This window comes from Alexandromys fortis, unplaced genomic scaffold, assembly GCF_014885135.2.
Source record: "Alexandromys fortis isolate MF-2015 unplaced genomic scaffold, M_Fortis_MF-2015_v1.1 scaffold_175, whole genome shotgun sequence".
NCBI classification, from domain to species: domain Eukaryota; kingdom Metazoa; phylum Chordata; class Mammalia; order Rodentia; family Cricetidae; genus Alexandromys; species Alexandromys fortis.
This window is the reverse complement of record NW_026068065.1, coordinates 2,714,766-2,728,018: the sequence shown is the minus strand read 5'-3', so window position 1 is coordinate 2,728,018 and position 13,253 is coordinate 2,714,766. Positions and strand designations below refer to the sequence as shown.

At 42.3% G+C, this 13,253-nt stretch overlaps 1 protein-coding gene across 1 annotated transcript in view; it reads left to right on the top strand.

Moving 5' to 3' along the window:
• The window catches only part of LOC126487625 (adenylate kinase 9-like), a 103,348-nt gene extending 90,318 nt beyond the window's left edge, over positions 1 to 13,030 (top strand). The window contains exons 26-31 of the mRNA XM_050120556.1: positions 431 to 650; positions 1,729 to 1,794; positions 5,985 to 6,191; positions 7,910 to 8,128; positions 9,794 to 10,007; positions 12,975 to 13,030. Of these exons, the coding sequence (XP_049976513.1) occupies positions 431 to 650; positions 1,729 to 1,794; positions 5,985 to 6,191; positions 7,910 to 8,128; positions 9,794 to 10,007; positions 12,975 to 13,030 (982 nt within the window). The remainder of the gene's footprint in view (positions 1 to 430; positions 651 to 1,728; positions 1,795 to 5,984; positions 6,192 to 7,909; positions 8,129 to 9,793; positions 10,008 to 12,974) is intronic.
• The last annotated feature ends 223 nt before the right edge of the window (positions 13,031 to 13,253 follow it).

The window sequence follows — 13,253 nt, the reverse complement described above, 5'->3', positions numbered from 1 at the left end:
TTTCCTCTGAAGCATCTGCAAGCTTAACTTTCCCAACTTCTCCAGTGCTCACTTGTGTGCCCAAGACCTTTTGGCCTTTCCACCAACACATAGTATAAATAGATCTACAGTGTAATATTTACATATTTGGGTTTTTAAGTTACCATACAAAATAACGAACTTGTTATAACACCTTTGTACACACATATAATTATCTGTTGCTCACAGCATCACGTCATCCTCTCTGTTACCCTGCCCGCTCCCACTGGTTCCTTTCCTCTCACAGACTAGTTCCTCTGTTTTCATGTCGTAGATGTCACGTAGAAACTGGTAGCAAGGTAGCTGATAGATAGTTCTGAATGTTAGAGAAACACATGGGGATGTCTGTCTTTTGAGTGTGTCCTACCTGGAATATCTATGTTTTAAGCAATTTGTGCAAATTTCCACCCAGCTCCACCGGCTTCATCCTGGACGGTTTCCCGCGGTACCCGGAGGAGGCCCAGTTTCTAGGAGAGCGTGGCTTTTTCCCAGATGCCACTGTTGTAATACAAGTAGAAGATCAAGACATCTTTGACAGGCTCCTTCCGGCACAAGTTCAGAAGTGGAAAGCGAAACAGCGCAAGAAATCAGAACGGAAAAAACTCATCAAAGACTTGAAGACAAAAATCAGGGTACATATCCAATACAAATACATGGGAATACGATTCTCTTTCCAAACTCGTGGTGTCCAGGCCTTCCTCCATCAGGCACAGGAGCAGGCTGAAGGCCACGGGGGAGGCAGCAAGTGCCGTAGAGAGCTGGAAGGCGGCGGATCCTGGCAGGCGGTGCCCGAGCTCCCACCCACCACTGCGCCTATCCCGATGTGGGGGTCTTTGGGTTCACACCAGCGCTCTCCTGCTGACCCACCAGTGGTTTCCTGGGTTGGTCTCTGTACTCCAGCTCACCCTTCCAGCCGCTCGCAGGCCAGTCTGTCTGAATCAAGTCATACCATGAGGGTCTGGATGTCCAATCCTGTCCCATACCCATTTCCCAATGGTATTGTTTTGACTGCGGTAAATGTAAGCCCTTCGCTGCAGCAGCCGCACCAGCCGCTTCCGGATTTCCTCCTAGGGAATGCCCTGAGTGACATCGCAGAGATCCCTCAGGGTTCCTGTTAGCTCACCCTTAAGTCGGTGGCACTGCCTGCCTGACTTGATATTGTATTTTGTGAAGAATGCCCAAGGTAGTGCCCGCTTCTGGCAGGCACACTATAGTTAGTTAAACTTCAGGGAGTCCTGAGCCAACCAGCACCAAAACCGCGAGGGCATGTGGACAGATTCACTGTGTTAGGTTGGAGGGCCCTGAAAACAGGGCATGGTCATCCTCCCTCCCTCTGGCCATATCCAACAGGCATGTGCTTTCCTTAGAGGTGCAGCTGTGTTTTTAAAAAGGCGTCTTCACGGTAAAGAAAAGAGATTTCTGTGAACTCCAATGCCACCCCCATCCCAAAGAAGCAATGTACAATACGTCTGAAGAAGGAGCTCAAGGCTAGAGTGAGCGAGCCTGTGGGGGTGTTTACCCCTTGAGAGGGAGATAGCCCAGAAGGACATGAATGTATTTTGACAATCGCCTCCGCTTGTTTTCCTGGAGAGTGTCGGTACCCTTCTTCCACGTATTAGCCCCAGCTGGAGAAGGTCCAGCGATACCTAACGAGTGACTTTATCATTTTTTGTTGTTGTTGTTGTAAACTTGTAAATGTTTCTTTGACAGGACGATATGGTTGCTAAGAGAAGAGCTGAACTTATCTCAGAGAGGGACAGAAAGAGGAGAGGGGACGTAAGTAGACTTTTTTTTTAAAAGCATAACACTATGATCTCAACAGTTGAAAAACACAGAAGGATGTGTTTCAAAAGTCTACAAAAACTAACAGTTCACAGAGGAGTAGTGAGACGACACGTACTTTTGATTCTTTTATTTTTGTCATGGTATATGCTATTTTAAATTACCTTTTAATTAACCTTATAATCAAAATGCTGTTTTGTTTTGTTTTGTTTTGGGACAGTCTCTCTGTGTCTCCCTGGCTGTCTTGTAGCTTCCTATGTAGAAGAGGCTAGACTTGAACTCACAGAAATCCTCCTGCCTCTGCCTCCTAAGTTTGGTGATTAAAAGCATATGCCTCCACACCTGGCATGAGCCAGGTGTGAAACCACTAAAAACCCTGAAGTATTCTCGTACAAAATACACAGTGCGTTTTCATCTTTGGGATTTTCATATCGTTTTCACACTTCCAGCTACCACCACAGAGACAGACCAAAGGCACAGGAGTGGGGATAGATGGAGCCTATAAGGCTGACCTGGAACTGAAACATTGGTTGTCCCAGGATATGAAATGAGAGGAGAGTCTGAATCATCGCAGTCAGACAATGGGGACCGAGGGTTTTGTTTTATAAGGGAACAGTTATTCGCACATTAACCTAGCTGACCCCGGTGCAGCTAAACTACTTAAGAGTTATACACAGTGTTAGGGTTTGAGTGTGAAGTGTCCCCCACAGGCTCGTGTATTTGAATGCTTGCACCCCAGCTGGGTCATTTTGTGGCTATTGTGAAGGGTGTTGTTTCTCTGATTTCTTTCCCAGCCCTTTTATCATCTGTGTACAGGAGGACTACTAATTTTTTTTTTTTTAGTTAATCTTGTATCCTGCTACATTACTGAAAGTGTTTATGATTCATAGAAGTTCCTTGGTAGACTCTTTGGGATTGCTTATGTAAACTATCATATCATCAGCAAACAGTGAGAGTTTGACTTCTTTTCTGATTTGTATCCCCTTGATTTACTTTTGTATCTTATTGCTCTAGCTAGGACCTCAAAAACTATATTGACTAGATATGAAGAGAGTGGACAACCTTGTCTTGTTCCTGATTTCAGTAGAATCGCTGGGAGTTTCTCTCCATTTAGTTTGATGTTGGCTATTCACTTGCTGTATATTGCCTTTATTATGTTTAGTTATGTTCCTTGTATCCCTTCTCTCTCCAAGACCTTTATCATGAAGGGATGTTGTATTTTGTCAAAAGCTTTTTCAGCATCTAATGAGATGATCATGTGTTTTTTATTTTTCAGTTTGTTCATATGGTGGGTTATGTTGACAGATTTTCATATGTTGAACCATCCCTGCATCTCTGGGATGAAGCTGACTTGGTCATGGTGGATGATGGTTCTGATGCGTTCTTGGATTCTATTTGCCTGTATTTTATTTAATATTTTTGCATCAATGTTCACGAGTGAGATTGGTCTGTAATTCTCTTTCTTAGTAATGTCTCTCTGTGGTTTGGGTATCAGGGTAATTGTAGCCTCATAAAAAGAGTTTGGCAATGTTCCTGCTGTTTGTATTGTGTGGAATAATTTTAGGAGTATTGGTATTAGTTCTTCTTTGAAAATCTTATAGAATTATGAGCTGAAACCATCTGGCCCTGGGCTTTTTTTTTTGGTTGGGAGACTTTTGATGACTGTTTCTATTTCTTCAGCAGTTACAGGTCTGTTTAATTTGCTTGTCTGGTCTTGATTTAATTTTGGTAAGTGATATTTATCCAGAAAGTTGTCCATTTATTTAAGGGAATTTTTCATTTCCTCTTTAAGAGTTTCAGGCATTCTCTTGAAGTTATTTTTTTAAGTCATTTTCTTCTGCTTCATCTATATTTGGTTGTTCAGGTCTTGCTGTTGTAGGGTCTTTAGGTTTTACTGGTATTGTGCTGCTCTTTGTGGTGTAGCGTGTGTTCTTACCTTGTCTACTCATCTTTTCCTCTAATAGGTGTGGTTGGGGCTGTCTGAGATTCTGTTGAATAATCTTCTAGGTGCCAGTGACTCCAAAGCTCAGATGGTTTTCCTCATGGTACAGTCAGTGTCACAGTTCTAGTTACCCCATCGGTTATTCCGTGTTCCTGGAGATGGCACAGTGCTCCTGTGCTTTGGTCTGCTCCCTTGGAGTTTGCTGTCTCAGGCCTTCTTTGACCTAGGTTACCGGCTTTGACCTGTTTATATAAATCCTGGTCTGGACCCCCTCCTGCGGAAGTCTTTGGCTTGGAGATGGTCCTTCAAAGGTTTCTGGCTCTGGTCTACTGCCTCGGAGTTCCCAGGCTCAGGTGCATCCAGAACCACAGAGGACCTGGCTCAGGCTTACTCCCTCAGAGGTTCCAGACTCATGCTTAGACCCACAGAGGTCCCAGGTTCCTGCCTATTCCCTTTGATGTCCCAGACCAATGTCCCGACCCACAGAGGTCCTGGCTCAGGCCTACTCCCTCTGAGGTCCCAGACTCATGTCTGGCCCTGCAGAGTTCTCTGGTTCTTGCCTACTCCCTTGGAGGTCCCAGATTCATGCCCAAACTGGCAAAGGTCCTGGCTCAAGCCCTAGTTCCTGAAAAGTCCTAGACTCACACCCAGAACCACAGGGGTCTTGGCTTTGGTCTACTCCCTTGAAGATCCCAGATTCACATCTGAACCCTCAGTGGTCTCTGGCTGTGGCTCACTCACTCAGCAGTTACTCCCCTGTACCTGTTCCTGTGAAGTCTGCTGTCTCTGGACCAGGTCTCTGGCTCAGTCCTGGTCTGCCAGTGTCCTGGGACTGAGTTGGCTCCCGAGACTGGATTGGCTCCTGGCTTCTGCTCCTGTGGAGCTTGCTTCCTCAGGCCCTCTCTATCCTAGGTAGCTGATTCAGTCCCACTCCTGATACGGGAAGAAATTTAAACACATTTACAGCTTTTAGGGCAATTCTATAGAAAAACATATAACACTGATGTTTAAAATGAAATATAGCTATGACTGAGGAACAACTCAGTCTTAGAGTATCTGATTGGCATGTACCAGCCTCAGTTCAATTCCAAGAACAACAAAAGAACTTGCTTAGCCAATGTCAGGCCATAAGGTTACTCTCTAATACCACAGGGAGAAACTCTCTCTCTCTCTCTCTCTCTCTCTCTCTCTCTCTCTCTCTCTCTCTCTCTCACACACACACACACACACACACACACACACACACACACACACACACACACACAACTGTAACAAGCCATTCAATTGTTTTTTATTTTAATTTGTCCTGTTGTCATAAAACACCATGACCAAAAGCACTCTGGGGAGGAAAGGGTTTATTTCCTTATCTTAGAGCTTGTAGTTCATCATTCAGAGAAGACAGCAGGGGATGAGAGACAAAGACAAGAGATAGAGGATGAGGGAGAAGGGGAAGGGAACAGGGAGAGGAGAAAGGGTATTGTCCGGAAGGGACCAAGAACTGCCTGTGGGTGGAGAGGAGGCAGACGTGGCCCACAGGCACAAGGCAGTTTATAAAGGGAAAAGAGGAAAGCCTGTGTTAGGATGAGGTGTTTAATTTTTATTGGAGATGTTAATTCAGGCACCAGAAGGGGACTTTTGGTTGCTGGGCCTTCAATACTTTGATAGCTGGACCTTTTTGGCCAGCCTCAGGAATGAGTCTAGAATAAGAAAGAGTCCAAATAAGGGACTAGACTGGGTGGCTAGCTTTAGGGATGTAATCTATAGCTGACAAGGGTGAGGGAAAGGGGAAGGGCAAGGCCTGCCAGAGTCATATTTTCATGCTCCAGTCGGCCAGGGTCCCTTCAGGAGTCAGTTCTCATTCCTCTATGTGGGTCGATGACTTTCCATGTATTAACTCAACCAGTGCTCCCCCAAATCCTGTGAGCTATGTTGTTCCCATTTATAGATAAGGAAACTGATATTCTTCAAGTTGGCAATGCAGCTTGTATATTTTGTCATCTGTGAGCTGCATTAAATATTATTTCTAAAAACTATAAAGAAAAACATACTAGTATCTTATCTGCTTGTGGGACCATCACAGTGTCAGAATCTTAATGGCATTAAGTTTCTGAGTGCCCGTCATTACATTCTTACTGTCTCACAGACCAATATCAAGTTATTACAAAATACTCTCAGTTATTGGTCAGCAGTGTCCCCTGACACCAGTTTCCCATAGAGACGAAAGGGACCATCTCTTCCTTAGAGCGCTTTCCGAGATGATGACGATTTCAGTGACGATGAGCCTGATGAAGAGGAGGATATCGAAAACATCCTGGAAGAAGAGTTCCCGAAAGACGAGGAGGAGATGAGTGAGGAGGATGAGGAGCAGGAAGGAGAAGCTGTGGAGCGCCTGCGAAGCGAGATGGGAGAAAAGTTTGAAACCGAAATGAATAATCTGCAAATGATACAGGTTATGGCCTTCCCTTCACCACCACAAAAATACAGGTTAAGCCATCCCTTTGCCACCACAAATAATACAGGTTATGGTCGTCCCTTCATCATTGCTTAACAAGTGACAGTTTGAGAATGCAAGGAGGGTAGTTACGCTCAGTGTCTTGTTGTCAGAGTTTCTTAACAATTCCCACAATTGTTAAGTCCCAAAGAAATCACACGGAGGTCTACTTAGTTATAAACTGATTGGCCCATTAGCTCAGTCTTCTTACTAGTTCTTATAACTTATATAGCCCATTATTAGCCCATTATTCTTATCTATGTTAGCCATGTGGTTCAGTACCTTATTCAGCGGGGCAGTCACATCTTGCTTCTTCTGTGGTCAGGTCACAACTGCCGAGAGAGCTTTCCTCTTCCCAGAATTCTCCTGTTCTCATTGACCTGCCTCTACTTCCTGTCTGGTTGTCCCACCTATACTTCCTTCCTAGCTACTGGCTAATCAGCATTTGTTTAAAATATAATTGACAGAGTACAGACCATAATCCCATACCATTTACCCTCTTTAAAAAAAAAAAACCAAGAACTCTAAATCTAATATCCTTTGTTTAGCTTTTCTACTGACCATTAGCCATAACAACTTGTAACCAACATTCTAAACAAAGGAAAACATCCATAAACTTATTTTTTTGAATGTGGGAATAGTTCTCCAGGTTACTTCCTGCTGGTTGGGGGCACTGATAATCTTATGGCTTTATATGGATATAGTTTCCCCACGTTGGGCATCATTTGGTGTAAGGGAGCAGGCCGCTTGTTTGTCCCAGCTGCCCAGCTAGCTTACACCTGAAATAACCACACACAAACACACACACACACACAAAAACTGTATTAATTAAAACACTGCTTGGCCATTAGCTCTAACTTCTTTTTTTTTAAGATTTATTTATTTATTATGTATACAACATTCTGCTTCCATGTATACCCACACACCAGAAAAGGGCACCAGATCTTATTACAGATGGTTGTGAGCCATCATGTGGTTGCTGGGAATTGAACTCACGACCTCTGGAAGAGTGGTTAAGACCACTGAGCCATCTCTCCAGCCCTAGCTCTAACTTCTTAAAAAGAAAGGGAAGTGTTGTGGGACCATGGTCTGTATTCTTTCCATTATATTTTAAATAAATGCTGATCGGCCAGTAGCCAGGCAGGAATTATAGGTGGGACAACCAGACAGGAAGTAGAGGCAGATCAATGAGAACAGGAGAATTCTGGGAAAAGGGCACAGTCCTGGCCCAAACCACAGAAGAAGCAAGATGTGACTGCCTCGCTGAAAAAGGTACTGAGCCGCATGGCTAACACAGATAAGAATAATGGATTAATATATGTTTTAAGAGTTAATAAGAAGCCTGAGCTAATGGGCCAATCAGTTTATAGTTAATGTAGACCTCTGTGTGATTTCTTTGGGACTTAATGATTACAGGAACTGGGCAGGACAGAAAACTCAGTCAATGGTGTCTTAGTTTTTGTGATATTCCAAAAGAATATTTCAGGGCAGCAGGCCCTTTATCACAGACCAAGAGCAGCATGGACGCCTCCCAGGTCAAGATGGGTTTATCTCCCTACAGACAGCCCCTTGTAAAGCTAAAAGATACCTGCCTTACATGATTGTGTAGTCACCAGCTGTGTATATGCTGTAACAGAAACACTAAATAAATCAGGCTTCATCGTTTCTCTTACCAGGAAGAATTTGAGAAGGTTCTGGTACCAATAATTACAGTTAATGGAGCTAGGAAACTTAACATTGTGCAATATGTATTGAACTCGAAATTGAAGCCGCTCGTGGAAAACCGTGCAAGCATTTTTGAGAAGTGTTATCCAGTGTCCCCACACCTTGCTCATAAAATGCTGACCTTCACCTACAAATACATAAGCTCATTTGGCTACTGGGACCCTGTAAAGGTAACGTCAGACAATTCATCTGAAAACCATCATGTTTGTTTTTTTTAAGTTGTTTAGGAAGACATAGTCATTTTGAAAAGTTGTAAATATTGTATAATGCAGCTATAAAAATTTGAGGGGGGGATAAAATGGAGTAATTTAACTTTCATTTTTCCTTTTGATTTAAAACATACATAACATGGAACTAGCACTCTGCGCCCCTGCCCCAAAAGTCTGTATCCCTAGCATTTACTCCCAGTCAGCCAGGAATTGCATTCCAGTCTAAGAAAGAAGGCCAATGTTTATGATACTATTGACGAATCACTATTTTGCATGCCTCTCAAAGGGAAGCAGTGTGACTGTCTTGGTGAAGAGACACTATGACCACCACAACACTCATAAGGGAAAGATTTAATTGGGGCTGACTTACAGTTCAGACATGGTGCTGGAGAAGGAGCTGAGGTCTGCAGGCAGCAGAAGGAGTCTGTGTCACACTGGGCATAGCTTGGGCACAGGAGACCTCAAAGCCTACCCTCAATACTGACACACTTCCCCCAACAAGATCACACCTACTCAAACAAAGCCACACTTCCTATGAGGGCCATTTTCTTTTAAAGCACCACAGGGAGTAAACTATTTTACACCTACTCTGCCATATTCAGGAAGGATGGTGCTTGACTCTCTGATGCTGTAAAAAGATCTTCAGCACTAACGTCAGTTAGTTATCCACTCTTCCTACCCCATTCCATACCCACGCCTTAGGCTGTCTTTGGTGGGTGTTTCACATTTTGTGGCTGTTGTCAATGGCATGATGGGATTTTGTCCATACAAACATGCGGAAGAACTCTGTCTGAATTAAAAGATAACCTGGCAGAACCACCTGTATTGTCCACTTCCAATACTGCAGTAAAACTTGAGATAGGGCAGGTTAACCAATGTAATTTATTTTCTAGTAGTTCTAAAGGTCTCCCATCCAAGTACTAACCAGGCCCAATTCTGCTTAGTTTCAAGATCAGGCACACTCAGGGTGGTATTGGCATAGCCCAATAGTTGTAAAGGTTACAAATGTTTCTAAAGGATTTCATCAAGGTGTTGACAGGTGGTCTTTCCTGCCTTGTCTAGCAGTTGACTGCCTTCTCATAGTGTCCTCATGTGGGGCTTTTTCTGTGTATGCTGATTCGTGTTTCTGCCTCCTGTTATAAGACCCCCCCATCCTATTGATTATCCTTTTGCCGTCATTTGACCTTACTTGCCCCCATTAAGGTCTTATCTCCACATGCATTCACATTGGCAATAAGAGTTTCAAGATAAGTGGATTGTATGGGAGAGGGGCAATGCAATTCACAATACCATTTTAGAAGTGGGTCTGTTTGTCAGGATAAATGAGTTTGTGAATGAGTATAACAATGTCATACCCTCGGTCAGAAACAGTCAATAAAGCATGAGTCATTATGTAGGAAGTAGAACTGTAATTGTCATAAACTAAAACCAACTAGAAACATTACATGGACTAGATACGATATGAAATAACTTGGACTTTGTATACAGTTGCTTTGTTAATATTTATAATTAGAGGTTTTCTTATTATGTAATAAAGATTATGTAATAAAGATTAAAAATTTTCAGATATATTGAAGGAAATGCTTTATAAATTAAATCTAACTTGTGAATCTAATCCTATTACAGCTAAGTGAAGGAGAGACAATCAAGCCTGTTGAGAATGCAGAGAACCCTCTTAACCCTGTCATCCACCGTCAGTATATTTATTTTTTATCTAGTAAACAAACCAAAGAAAAATTTATGATGAACCCAATCAAATACATCCGGCAACCCAAACCCAAAGCTTCTATGCCTGTCAGAATTATGATTGTGGGGCCTCCCAAGTCAGGGAAAACCACAGGTGAGTATGTCTGTCTTTGTTCCTCAAGCATCAAGGGAGCTCTGAAGCCCAGCACCAAGTCCCCAGGAGCCAGCCATAAAGTCCAGGGGTTTCCATGGTGCCTGTGCTAATTTGCCTCCCCACCAACAATGTAGAAAAAGATTCCTTTTTCTCTATCTCTTTACTAGAATTTATTTTTTTAAATAATAATTATTAAGGCTGGATTGAGACAAGTTCTCAATATAAAAATTACTAGTTACAAATATTTTATGGCAGACTCTTACTTCTATGTCATCAAGGATGTTGGTCCGTAATTTTTATTTTGTTATATTTTCTTGTTTTTATTAGGTTTAGTACAGGGCAATATTAGCTTCACGCAATGAATTTATAAGGATTCTTTCTCTTTTCATTTGAGGAAATACTTTGAGAATAACTTGCATCAACTATTTTTTAAAGTTTAAAATAATTTTAACCATGGATCCAGTACTGGGCTTTTCTTCTTTGGAGATTTTCTATTACTGCTCCAGTCCCATTCTTGGTTGTTGATTTACTTTGGTTTTCCATTGCCTCTTGATTAAAATTTGGTAGTTTATGTGTCCAGAAATCATCCATTTTCTAACTCACTGATGTATGCAGGGGCCTTTGGAATCTCTGTGACCAGCAGAGAGGTGATCCGTGGGAGGCAAGAAGGTAGCTCAGCTCAACACAACAGTAGCTGGTGTTAGTTCAAACTTCTGGAGTCTGGCCCCAAGTAGTCTGTTTTAGCTATAGTTAACCACAGCACAATTTGGTGAAAACTTATTGTGGTGATAATTAACTCAATACTGTTTGCACAACAAAGACTGCAGAGATCTCTTTGAGGAACAAAGTAAGCAAATACAGATCAGGCTTGACTGGAATGAAACTCATTGTAAAGTCCATGAAGGTGGGTTCTAAAGATGGACTTGAATAAGACAAGCTTATGATAAGGGTCTGGGGGAGGATCCCGTGTGGTCTCCAGCCACACAGATAGTGTAAAAGTCACCAGGCTATTAACGGCATCTGCTCCCAGCTTCTGGTCAGATAGCAGGTTATACAAGGAATGACCCTGTGTGTTTAACATTCAGGGTTCCCTAGTGCTTATCTGTGACCTAAAGACCTCCATGCCCCCTACGAACATACAGATTTTTATATTTTTGTTTTGTTTTGTTTTGTTTTGTTTTTCGAGACAGGGTTTCTCTGTGGTTTTGGAGCCTGTCCTGGAACTAGCTCTGTAGACCAGGCTGGTCTCGCACTCACAAAGATCCGCCTGCCTCCGCCTCCCGAGTGCTGGGATTAAAGGCGTGCGCCACCACCGCCCGGCTATACAGATTTTTAAAATGCTCCCTAATTATCCTATGAATTACAGAGGATCTGTTGGAGTATCCAGCTTCATCCCATCTTCTGCTTGCTTTAGCTAAGGGTTTGTCCTTTTTTTTTATCTTCTGGAAGGACTGACTCTTTGTTTCACTAATGCTGTGTGCTGTTTAGTTTCTGTTTTGTTATTTCTTTCCATCTGCTGGTTATGGCTTTAGTTTATTCTTAGTTTTTTAAGAGTGAGATACACATTAGGTTTCTCCATTGATATCTCTGGCTTTAAAGAGTAAACACTGTAGTAGGAGGCTGCTCGTTCGTGTCCAGCCACTTAGACCTGAAATAATCACACAGAAACTATATTATTTAAACCACTGCTTGGACAATCACTTAAGTATATTGCTAGCCAGCTCTTACATCTAGAATTAACCTATTTATATTATTTTATATTTTACCATGAAGCTCGTGACCTACTGGCAAGGTTCTAGCTGGCAGCTTGCGTCTTTTTTCTCCTTTTTTCTCCAAGCATTCAGTTTAGTTTTCCCCACTTAGCTCTATTCTGCCCTACACAGGCCAATGCAGCTTCTTTATTCATTAACCAATAAAAGCAACACATATACAGAAGGATTTTCCACATCAAAACACTCATAGCTACAAGTTTTCCTTATGGTACTGATTTTTTATGGTTTTGGTTTTTTGTTTCCATTTCTCACAGGTCCTGGTGGTTACGTTTCCATTTTCATGTGACTCTACAATCTTTTCCTGTTTCCCTTTTCTCTCTTTCAGTGGTACCATTTTCATTAGAAACATGGCTGATCTCCAAGTGTTTGTATAATTCATGTAGCCATTCTTCCTGTGATTTCTAATGTTTCTTTCTTTCTGACCTGAGACACTGGGAGTTATCTCAGTTTGCAATTGTTAGGAGTTACTTTGCAGCCTCATGCACAATCTATTTTGGAAAAACTTCCATGTGCTAAAAAAGAATATATACTATGCCTCAGTTGGTGTCTGTTACACACATCTGCCTTGTAGCAGCGATTCTCAACCTGTGGGTTGCAAGCCCATTGGGGAGCACATATCAGATATTTACATTATATATTTCATAACAGTAGCAAAATTACAGTTATAAAGTAGCAACAAAAAATAATTTTATGGTTGGGGGTTGTCTTGGGGTTTCTATTGCTGTGAAGAGACACTATAACCACAGCAGCTCTTATAAAGGAAATCATTTAATTGGGACTTCCTTACAGTTTCAGAAGTTTTGTTCATTGTCATCGTTGTGGGACACATGACAGCATGCACGCAGACATGGTGCTGGAGTAGAAGCTGAGAGTTCTACTTCTTGATCTGCAGGCAGCAGGCAGAAAACTGACTTGAGCTTCTGAGACCTCAAAGGCTGCTCCCACCATGACACACTTCCTCCAGCAAGGCCATGCCTACTCCAACAAAACCACACCTCCAAATAGAGTCACTTCACATGGGGCCACACAACATGAGGAACTGTATTAAAGGGTCACAGCATTAGGAAGGTTGAGAACCACTGATCTACAGAATACTGTAACCCTGGTGTTGTTTTGTTGACTTTTGCTGACAGTGAGCTACTGAAGTGACCCACTATTGTTGCACTGGGCCCATCTTTCTCTTTGTGTCCCATAGCGTTGACTTATGGAAGTGGGTGCTCTGAGGTAATGCACATCATTGTATCTTCCTGATGGATGGTTCCCTGTTAGTCACTTTATTATCACTGTGTCAAATACTTGGCATACCCCACACCCCAAACATTCAGTAATTTCCCAAAACAGTGCCAGCAGCTGGTGACCAAATGTTCAATACACAAGTCTATTGGTGACATTTCACATTCAAATCACATTAGTCCTTTTATTTTTTTTAAAAAAAATAGCTATTTGAGAATTTAATGTAGTGTGTGTTGGTCAC